Source organism: Limulus polyphemus, unplaced genomic scaffold (assembly GCF_000517525.1).
Source record: "Limulus polyphemus unplaced genomic scaffold, Limulus_polyphemus-2.1.2 Scaffold1288, whole genome shotgun sequence".
In the NCBI taxonomy this organism is placed as follows: domain Eukaryota; kingdom Metazoa; phylum Arthropoda; class Merostomata; order Xiphosura; family Limulidae; genus Limulus; species Limulus polyphemus.
Window position 1 is genome coordinate 282,282 of NW_013666898.1, and position 12,117 is coordinate 294,398.

Here is a 12,117-nt window from a genome sequence, read left to right on the forward strand (position 1 = left end):
AGCTCTATGAGGAATAAAGTAATTATTGGGAAACTAAACTATTAGCTACAAATACAGCTCTATGAGGAATAAAGTAATTATTGGGAAACTAAACTATTAGCTACAAATACAGCTCTATGAAGAATAAAGTAATTATTGGGAAACTAAACTATTAGTATTAGCTACAAATACAGCTCTATGAGGAATAAAATAATTATTGGGAACTAAACTATTAGTATTAGCTTCAAATACAGCTCTATGAGGAATAAAGTTGGGAAGCTCCACTAAGTTAATCACAAACACAGTCCCATCAGTTAACTAAGAACAAAGCTATTGTTGGCCTAATTGATTTAGTACTACCTTTAACTTCAAGTGAGCTCAGTTGTATTTCATGTGAACGTAGTTTATAAATTACTTCTTTTCTAACTAAGACGTATGGCAATAAAAAAAAAGTAAAATTTTATATAATGTTCGATGTTTTGATACATTTTACTGCGTGTTAAAACGTACGTGTCTTTCCAGTGTTTTTCATTTCCGCAAATGGGCAGAAAGTTCGGGAGATTTTGTTAGTTGCCCATGACTTAGGAATGGGTGATGGAGAATTTGTATTTTTGACAGTGGAATTATTCAAAAACGAAAGATCGTTTGGAAATTTTTCTTGGTATCAACTTGGAGACACTAGAAATCAAGTAAGAAGGCTCCATATATTGTGACGATTTTATAACATAACGTTGGAGTGTCTTTAAAAATACAGTCTTTTTCATTATTCTTGTCATGTAGTTGAAACATTTTATGTATAGTTATGTTTGTATGCAGGGTTCAATAAGTACAATTTTGGGTAAGATGGGAAGGTTCCACTAACTTAGAAAGTATTTGTTTCTTTATAATTTATAATTCAATGCGACGATAATTTGTATTTTTTGCATGCTTCCTAGGCTTCATACGTCACGAGAGTCTTCCCTTTATGCAGGTTTATATATCTCCAAAGAACACTAAAATTCATAAAAAATTCTGCTTGAAATAAACAAAAAAGTTTTATATAATGATTGTCTACTATTAAACAAAACAATGAAACAATAACACTACCTAAATAGTAAAAACTTTTAGAGTTATTCTTGAAGATCGATGGTTTCCGTAACTCAAAATTGTATATATTTTTAAACCAGGACGCTCGAAGGATCTACGATTCATTGTTTTCCATCTCCATCAGAGCTCCAGAAGGACCAGAATACCAATCTTTTGTTCAGGAGGTCATCAACACGTCTTGGACAGTTTTCGGAACGAAGTTTACTCACGACGCTGTAAGTTAATGGGTTGATTTTAACAGTTAGAGAGAAACATTAATATATAATAGCTGAACAATTACTCCTTCTTTGACCACTAGAAGGTTTAACGATGATACGAGAACTAACATCTTAGGCTGTATGTTTACTACGTCATATGAGTCTGCCTTTTCTGTAAGAGATAGGTTTATAGTTAACAAGATATTCCTCTTGTACAATTTAGATGAGGCTTTAAAAACTGCTCTGATACTGAAAAACTATGTCAGTTTAGATTGTTCTTTCTCTACTCTTATTGAAATGGATATCAGTATTCTTTCAGTGTGTACACTGTATTTTATATTCAGTATATTCATTACTGGACCTGAATATTTTCTTGGGTTTTACAGTTATAGTTGATGACAATGAGCACACTTTTAGAAAATTAAAAAATTGGAGACGACTTGATTGGGCAATGAAGAAAACTGTATTATAAATGTACAACATTTCAACAAAATTATGTCTCCAGGAAACTGTCTTATAGTTGACGACGAAGTTGAGGCATTTGCTCAGAAGTTGTAGTTCAGTATCATTTAATGGTCGATCTGATCTGTTGGTAACAAGATAAAGTTGTTGTTGTATCGTCTTTCATGTAGTTGTAGTTTTCTCAGTTGTTCCAGTTTTTTGTTGTGTACATATTTCTTCACTTGATTTAACACGGAGTTGCTTTAGTTGATGGTGATATAATCTTTTCGAAACGTTGTGCATTTATAATAAATTTTCTTCATTACCCTTTCATGCACTTTCCAAACTTTTAGTTATATTATATGTTATTAAAAGTGTTGATAACATCCAGCTTGGGGTATTATTTAAGTCAAGATTAACTGGAAATATCTATTCTATATTTATTATGTAACTACTACTCTGAATATTCAGGAACTTTGTCTCCTCTAAAGCATCATGATACTCCAGGTTTGATATTGAATCCAAAGTTATTTTGCCTACAGAAACTGATCCTATACCCACTACAGCACATACGAATTCAGAAATTGTTTTTTGTAACACATACTAGGGTAATGTCGTCAGTAAAAGCAAACTATTATCACAGGATAACTCTGAGTTATTGGTAATATCAGTCAAATTTTGGTTTGGGTAAACGTAACATATTAGTACTTAGTTATGACAACAGAAATTATACCAACTTATGGTGAATTACTAGAAGGCTGTAATAGAGTCAGGCAGTTTTGATCTGATACTCACAATCAGATAAAATAGTGCAAAATCGTAAACTTTTATCTAAAAGCTTACCTGAAGATGTTGAACATATTAAAACTAATAACATTTCAGCATACTTTTGGCAATGAAACTAGTTGAAGACGGTTTTGTTTTTACCCAAAATGTGCTAAATTGTTCAAACTTTTATAGCTTTTATGACTTAGCCATATTAACCGGTTTTCATATGTGACGATCGTGTTATTAAGTCTGTGTGGCGTAGTTTTGGTATTTCATTGTGAAGGAGTATTTGAAGACGCTCAAGTTTTTACCCTGATGTAGATTTTTAGTTATTTTCAGTTTCAGGTTTTAAGCATTATAAAGAGAACCATTTTAGCTAACAAAATACAATAAACCCGTATCATGATCGACAAAAACTCGCTGTTACAAGCTCTAACCAGTCCAGCTAAATAGATCTATAAACAAATATCAACTGCTTTTTCTAATGAATAAACTTTTAATCTCGGTTTTGTACAAATTCCATAATGCGTTATAGCTTACGTAGTTGTCACCGATGTTACAACATGAAACCCAAATTACAAATGTTAAAACATAATACGAAGGACATCATACATGCTACTTTAAAGTTATTATACTAGAATTAATATAACAAGATTGTACATATAGGGTTTTTCTTAAGACTCTACTGGTAGTGATAAAGGACTTTAAACTTATAGAAAACACTCACAATTTTCAATACTTTCTACAGCTTCCATTTTATTACCCTTAACCGCGCTGCTCCTGTCAAGTATTTTGGACATTTGATAGTAACGTATCGTCAGTCATTTCCGTATGTTTGACCTACATTTGCATGTACAATATTTGCTCTTTTAGTATTAAAACTATATAAATATATTTGAAATCGTTTACGTTGCTTCGAGGATCCTAGTTACATACACAGCTCTATAAACCAAACAAGCTTTTTTCATGAAAATCTCTAAAATGTGGGACTATTCTGGCAAGTTTCCTATAAAGTATCGTGATTAGCTGCTCTTTGGTGTTCCATTAAATAAAAGAAAATAAATGATAAACTTAAGGATAATCCATCGAGCTGCTCTTTGATGTTCCATTAAATAAAAGAAAATAAATGATAAACTTAAGGATAATTTATCGAGCTGCTCTTTGGTGTTCCATTAAATAAAAGAAGAAGAAAACCGATATGACGCCCTCTATATTTTTGGACGCAGTAATATTACTAACAAATATTAATTTAAAAGAGGTTAACGATTTACTTCATGTGTGTTTAACTTTTTAAAATTAGCATTTCCATTCCGGTGGTATTATCACAACTATCATATTTAATATTACTTTCCATTAAAACATAAATTGTTATTACTTATATTTTTGATAATGATTAGATTTCTATAAGGCATACATGCACGAATAACTTTTATTAATTTACCATACAAGTGTGTGTAAATTCTTTTCCAGGTTAATTTTATTGTTGCTGGTTTCCATGACTGTGTCGTAATGTATGCGTGGGCTTTGAACCAGACATTGGCTGACGGAGGAGACCCTTTAGATGGGTCTTCCATCATCAGAAAGTTGTGGAACAATACATTTCGTGGAGGTAAGATAGTTCAGTTTATATTTGATACTATACATGGAAGAGGACTATCTAGATGTCCCCCGGTTTCACAGCGGTTGTATCTCACAACTGTGTAATGAGCAATAAACAAATGAAAAGATCTCCTCCTTCGTCTACTGTCCTCCAGTGGCATAGTGGTACGTACGTCTGCGGACTTATAACGCTAGAAACCAGGTTTCGATACCCGTGGTGTAACATTGTGTAGCTTTGTGCTTAAGTACAAAGAAACAAACTATCTAGATGGATCTTTTATCACTAGGAAGTTGTGGAACAATCCATTTCGTTCAGGTAATGAAGTTAGATTGTTTATATTGGATGTTAGACGAAAGAGTAGGTCCTCTAGGTTAGTGATTCCCAAACGTTTTCCCTATGTGACCCGATTTTTGAGACACAAAAACTTACGCAGCCCTAAACAGCGCCCAAAACAACATAGCAACCGACACGTTCACGAGGCGATTTTCAAAGTTTTAATTTCGAACAAAAATAAGTTTAATTGTAATTGTCTTCTAGCGACACCATCTGCTGACGCTGCAAAACTACTCGAGGACTATCTGCGCTAGTCGTCCCTAATTTAGAAGTCGTGGAGTAAAAGAAAGACAGCTGGTCAACAGTATTCATTGACAACTCTTGGGCTATTCTTTTACCGATCGGTAGGATTGGCCACATTATAACGCCCCTACAGTTAAAGGGCGAGCATGTTCGGTGACGGGATTCGAACTCACGACCTGTAGATTGCGAGTCGAGCGCCCCAAACACCGGCTGTGCCAAGCCCTGCTATGAGGGGGTTGGGAGGCTTAATTGTTTACACCTGAGGGTAAACAAAATAGGGGATCTTCCGTCATTCATCATTAAGAACTTGTGGAACAACACAACTCATCTGGTCAGGATGGTTCATTTGTTTACATCTGACGTAGACGAAGGTTGTTGTATGATATTGAGCACAAAGCTACACAAAGGGATATCTGTGCTCTGCCCACTACGGGTATCGAAACCCGTACGTACCACTGTGCCACTGGAGGACAGTAGACGAAGAAGGAGATCTTTTCATTTGTTTATTGCTCATTACACAGTTGTGAGATACAACTGTGAGTAGAAAATCCCAGCTTTTTTACATCTAAAATAAATTTATTTGGGACTCTGTCATATGTTATTTCATTTATTTTTCATCAAATAGTTATGGAAACAACCTTTATGTAGATGATATATATTCCAAGGTACGCTGATCATCTTATAAGTAAGAATACTAAGCGCAGACAATACGACAAACGGCAGAAAATTTTATTCTGAATTAAGTCTGAATTTCTCATTATGACTGAGTTGTAAAAATGAAATTCAACATCTTCTAAATACAAAGAGAAAAATAATCAGTGTTCGCTTACAACATAAGTACACGAATACGAACTGAAACACTTCTCTCTTACTATCGCGATATATATCTTGAGAGAAGAAAAAATCTCAGTAAACACTGGCGATGTGCTTACAAGACTGAGAGAGTTGACAGTTAGACAAAACACAACAATGTCATCTCTCCCAAAGTACATTTTCTACCCACGTCATGATCACTCAATAACTAAAAATACGGAAGACATCGCCTCCAGGTGCTGTCAAACCTCTATATAGTGGACAAAGTACAGTATTGCATGATACCATCTTGTCCACCACTGACATATTCAGTTAGAGACAGTTCAACAATATCTAAGGAGATTGATCTATGACAATGGGTAACTAGAGCACTAACAAGTTAACAATAAACATTAATCAGTTTTTCTATTGTTAAACGTTTAACACACATTAGTGTGAAAACTTTGAAAAATTTTAAATCAATATAAAGTAATCACCGGTAGAAACTAAAAGGAAAGTAAACACCAAGCGTGTTTCACGTACCATATAGGAACAACGTTTCGAATTTTTGAACTCAAACTTTGTCGGTGTTTCTTCAGTTATCAGAAAATTGTAACCCAAAATATTTTATGTCTCGAGTACTGGAATAACGGACTGATTTAGAAGTGAGAAAATGTATGGTTTCGGGATGCGAAACGTTTCTTAAAAGTATGTCAAAATGCTCCCACTAATGTGTAAATGGATGGCAAACAGTGTTCGGAGAACGTAGAGTTTTTATGATTTGCTGTTTTACAGAGTTACTCTGAAAGACTTCGTGATTAATAAAGTTCTGTATTTTATTCTCTAAGTGAAAACAAAACTGTAAGAATTTTACATTAGAGCAACTACTTATCTATATAAATATGTTAGTACCGTCTGTTGTAACTACTTCGCAGGGTGTAGATGGATCTTCACCAAAATTCGATATGGAGGTTCATTAGACCCATGGGGAGATACATGCAAACTTGCGATTTCACATTTTGTGTTTTGCAGTTTTTATGAGCGTTTTTGTGTTTTTTACAATTACATATAAGGGAAGCAACTTTTCGTGTCGTAAGATAAACTTTAATTAATCATGAATTTACATAACTTCCGTACAGGGGACGGGTACTCTAAGTAGTACTATAATAAACCGGGACGGGTACTCTAACTAGTACTATAATAAACTGGGACTGGAACTCTAACTAGTACTATAATAAACCGGGACGGGTACTCTAACTAGTACTATAATAAACTGGGACTGGAACTCTAACTAGTACTATAATAAACCACATCAACTTATCTAAATCAGACCATTCTAAAACTATAGCAAGTTATATTACCTCAAACACTTAATCCAAGGCAATTTACAGAATTATTATTAGGAAACCCTCATATTTGAAATAATTGTATGTTGAAAATAACACTTTCAAGTCCCCCTAGTCGCTCAGCGGTAAGTCTGAATGAAAGCTTGTAATGATAAAAACCGGGTTTTGATACCCGTGTGGGTACAGCAAGGTGGCCCATTGTGTAGCTTTGTGAGTAACAGCAAAGAAACAAACTTTTAAGGAGAACAAAATTTCACCAGAGGCACATTGAAGGTATGTTTTATTCAGGTAAGTTTGGATATGGTACAGTATGTTCTTAAACCATATTACTCTGTATACCTAAAGTGCTTTTCTCTCAAATTAGCACTGTATTTATTTCTATTCTTTCTTTCAACATTACGAACTGGAGACTTGAATAAAGTGCACGTCAGTGTTCAATAAACAATATCAAAGAGATGATGCTTCCAATAGTTCCTTTAAGGGATGAGATGATGAGAATGACAAAAAGTATACTGAACCCGTATGTGTCAATTTTTGAAACATTTTGTAGCATGTCCAAACTTTTTTGAATTTGTGATCCTCAACGTACCGCTGATAAGAATTTATCCTCTAGTGAGACAGCGGTGAGTCTACAGAATTACAACGATAAAATTCGGAGTTCGATTCCTTACAGTAAATACAGTAGCTAGCCAAAAGTAGCTTTACTCTAAAAGAACAAAAGCAACAACTGATAGAATTCATTTCTCTTAAAACAAGTAGTTTTTGAAATATGATATTTTAAACACGGGGATATCATTATACTCATTCTATACTTAAACATAGTAATTCGGATTGTTTTTTTAAAACTGAAGTAATTAAATTTTCATATTCTTTTCCCCCTTTTCAATAATCAAGTTACAAAATTTTAAGAAAGATTATCTGTAACCTAAATGCCTGTTGCGAATTTATCTTTACACAAAAACGGATTTTTTATTTTAATTGCGTTCATTTTCAACAAAAGTGACATTATTTTAATTCTTGAATAATAACTAAGTTCGTTTTCCTGGCTGATAATGTTACACATTTCTTTCTAAAGCAAACTCTTCCTCAAAGAAAATGATTTTGAACAAAAGCCAAAACATTTTGCTTTAATTACTTTAATTTCAAGGTTTATAACGCTAAACTCCGAAGTTCGATCTCTGCGGTTAGCATAGCACAATAGCCCATTGTGTAGCTGTGCACTTAACAAGAGGAAAATTAATAAACCCGACTGAGTTAAAAGAAAAACAGGATGTATTCAAATTAAAATCATACTGTAGTTTTTGATCCTGAAACGCAAGAATCAACTTTTTCTTTTTAACTCGAGAAACTAATAAACAATGGTAAACCTTCTTATTAAGTATATTTCTTTCAGGAATAACTGGTGATATCATCATCAACGCTAATGGCGACCGCGAAACCGATTACACTTTAAACGAGTTGGATGAAAAATCTGGAGAGATGAAGGTGAGAAGATACAGTTATAGCTGGTTGCAATGTCAGTTATTTCAAATATATATATAGGGGTATATACATACTTAAGAGTATTAGGTATGTAAAGAAAGGAGGACTTTGAAAATACAGATAAAATAGCTTTGAAGTGAATTGATAAAATAAAGATTTCTAAACTTATACTTTATGTTGTTTTTAAGTAGCTTGAAGCAATTTAGTCAGAAGTGTTGGTTTTTGTTGCTTACAACTTGTGTTTACTTTGACAGCCTGTTGCTATTTACTTTGGTTTCACTGAAAAGTTCCAGTTGCTAGATGGCGCTAAAATCCACTGGCCAGGTGGTCGCACAAGTCCACCACCAGATGTTCCCTCGTGTGGATTTCTAGGTGACGAACCAATGTGTCACAGTAAAGGTAGACTTTATTTTTGAAAACGTGTTAATACTTTCGAGTAATTAAAATCGCAAGTAAATTATATCTTATATTTTAAATGAAACAATTATTTTACTTTTTACACTCAAGAAAAAGCGTAATACAACAGTGTCAACATATTTTCGATGAAATATTCAACAGTCAAAATTGAAAATGAAATAATAATTTCACACACATAGAAGAGAGAATTTGTTTGAAGTTAAGCACAAAGCAACACAAGAGGCTATCTGTGTTCTGCCAACCACGAGTATCGAAACTCGGATTATAGAGTTATAAGTCCGCAGACATGCCGCTGTATCACTGGCGGGCAGAAGAGAGTTTGTTTTTGAATTTCGCGCAAAGCTACACGAGGGCTATCTGCGCTAGTCGTCCCCAATTTAGCAGTGTAAGACTAGAGGGAAGGCAGCTAATCATCACCACCCACCGCCAAATCTTGGGCTACTCTTTTACCAACAAATAGTCACATTATAACGCCCCCACGGCTGAAAGGGCGAGCATGTTTGGTGTGACAGGGATGACAGAAGAGAGAATACAAACAAACAAAAACAGAGAACAATATGCAGGGTGCGGCAAGAGCAACGTTTCTCAAGTCCTTTGTTTGTTTGTAGTTAAGCACAAAACTACACAATGGACTCTCTGTGCCTTACCCATAACGGGTATCGAAACCCGGTTTTTAGCATTCTAGGATTTCAGTAAGTCAGCTGTAAGTCTGAAGGTTTATAACGCTAAAAACTGGGTTTTGATACCCATGGTAGACACAGTACAGATAGCCCATTTTGAAACTTTGTGCTTAACTACAAATAAACAATCAAACAAAGCACATTAAAATTATTATGTTAATCATTGCCATGCAAATGAGATTAACCACTAATATCTTAATATCATATTCTAATACTGATTAAAATATTTGGTGCAAATTACTTTTGTCTCACCTTGTATATTTGTTTGCATATTTTATCATGTAGTTTTAGTTCTACCAGTGTGATGTCCAATAGTGACTTCTGATTGACACACTAGAGCCTCTTCATAAGTCAAAAAAAACTTTGTCTGTCCATCAGAACATTATGAAGGTTATTAAAATAAGGAAGAATTTCAACATTGGATATTACTACTATTCCTTTTCTTGTTGTTTGTATAACCTTGGGAGTCTTTGAATTTTGTAATTTGGCTCCAATTGTTTTAGGTAATTGTAAATCCTGTAATTTTCAATATCACTCGTGTACTTCTAGTAGTGAATAATTTGTAATATCCAAGACCTCAAAATAAAATAAAGTATTCTAATGTTCTAGAAAAATATCCATTGGGTGCTATAGTAAGCCTCATCACAGCCTGTATAGTGTTTGTTGGAATGATACTTGCTTTTCTAGTATTCCGGTAAGTAATCGATGTAACACGAATATGAGTATGTTCAGACATAAAAATCGATTACACAAGGTTATCACGAAAAAAAAAAGCTAAAAACTAATTTCTACTTTATAAACGTTGCATTATATAGTGCGGTCTAACAATGATAAAAAGTGTCTTAAATGTAGCCATACCAGGAAGGTTTAGTATATTAACTGAAATTATCTCAATTAAGGTAGATATTTTGTTATATATATAAATATTTTAATGTTTTTTTTAGATATTTTTCTTAAACATAGATATTCAATATCTTTAAAAAATCTCCAACCAAAAGACTTGTAAGTTGTAGATCTTTACTGATACAGACGAGAGCTTCAACTTAAGTACAGATTACACATAACACATGTAAACTGTGTGTTCCTTATCAAAACAAAAAGTTTAAACTTAAATACGAATTACACATAAGACGAGTAACTATGGGTTCCTTATCAAAACAGGCAGCTTAAACTTAAGTACAAATTACACATCAGATGTGTAAACTGTGGGTTCTTTATCATAACAGACAGTTTAAACTTAAATATGAATTACGCATAAGACGTGTAAACTTGAGGTTCTTTATCAAAACAACTTAAACGTAAGTACGAATTAAACCTAAGATTGTAAACTGTGGGTTCTTTATGGATACAACCGATTTAAATGTAAGCCAGAATTACACATAAAACATGTAAACTGTAGTTTTTTTATCGATGCAGACGGCTTAAACTGGAGTCCGAGATACTAAGCCAATGGTGGAAGATTAATTGGGAGGACATAGTCTTCATGGAGAGAACGTTGAGATCATCTGGAAGTCTACATTCATTCACAGCCCCTACATCTGTCGATAAGGTATGAACTGAGCTAAGAAATATATTGATGCAGATGCTTTAAATTAATTCCTTTAAATTATCCAGGGTACACCCATAAAAACTCAATTATTTTTAGAATCAACGTAAATAAGTTAATAGCATTAATCCTTAAGATATTGGTAAGTAGGTTTTCGGTTTTTTGATATCTTTTTAAATCCAGCTTGATGACAACAGGCTTTTCACCATGTGATCAAATTTTCAACTACATGCTTTGAAGTGTATCTTTTTACCTAAAATAGAGCAAACTTTGCAATGAATCTTTTGGGCATTCCAGTGCTTTGACATTAAGAATGTCCTATATGCCGTTTGGTTTGATATTAATGAAATAAATGTCAGCAAATTAATTGCGAAAGATAAGATAAAATAACATTTAGTCCTAAATATAAGAGTGACAGCCATTACAATAACTGACAACGTCCCGTACCATCTTCTGATACTTTCTGACAATGGAGGAAAGAAAAAAAGGTACATACAATGTGCCGAAGAGGACTGGAAAAGGCTACATAAAATCTGACACAGAGAACTGGAGAACGCTACATAAAATCTGGCAAAGAGAACGGGAAAAAAGTTACATAAAGTCTGGTAAAGAGAACAAGAAAAAGCTACAAACAACCTGGCAAAAAGGATAAGAGAAAGCTACAGATGAAGTTTATAATTATTATTGTTAAAGTGACGCACATAGTGACTGTTTTTTGAAAACTTGAAAACTATCCGATAAAAATTCAAAAACTAACTAAAAATGAAGACTGGACAAAAACATACTTGAACTTAAGTAATGACAACAAACCAATGTCAAGACACCTGGATGCACTACATTTTATAGAATGGGAAAACAAACAAAGAAAACAATCCACCCATAGTTATTGCTGGTATTGTCAACACTCCATGTACGGTATATAATATATTAAGACAATTTTGGAGCTTTTCTACATCTTTACAGTCCGTTTCATCATGCCCGATTCTGCGACCGTGCATCTTGATAATAATTGTGTAGTGTAGTTTCTATTGCAAAATTCTTCGTCATAAAGTTGTCATGTCCAAAACATACCATTCCTCCCTGTTTGCATTCCATAATCGATCTAGTGTATGACTGCAACGGTTTCCTAACACACGTTTCAACACTCCGATTGCACCAAAATCCATAGGCAATGCAGCCGACGACTTGTATCTACATGCCTTTGTAT

The 12,117-nt window shown here is 33.8% G+C and overlaps 1 protein-coding gene across 1 annotated transcript in view; it reads left to right on the forward strand.

Moving 5' to 3' along the window:
* LOC106462943 (atrial natriuretic peptide receptor 1-like) overlaps nucleotides 1-12,117 on the forward strand; it is a 21,081-nt gene that overhangs the window by 3,361 nt on the left and 5,603 nt on the right. Inside the window, exons 2-7 of the mRNA XM_013922911.1 lie at nucleotides 502-668; nucleotides 1,146-1,280; nucleotides 3,942-4,080; nucleotides 8,179-8,270; nucleotides 8,522-8,666; nucleotides 10,979-11,052. Coding sequence (XP_013778365.1) covers nucleotides 502-668; nucleotides 1,146-1,280; nucleotides 3,942-4,080; nucleotides 8,179-8,270; nucleotides 8,522-8,666; nucleotides 10,979-11,052 — 752 coding nt within the window. The remainder of the gene's footprint in view (nucleotides 1-501; nucleotides 669-1,145; nucleotides 1,281-3,941; nucleotides 4,081-8,178; nucleotides 8,271-8,521; nucleotides 8,667-10,978; nucleotides 11,053-12,117) is intronic.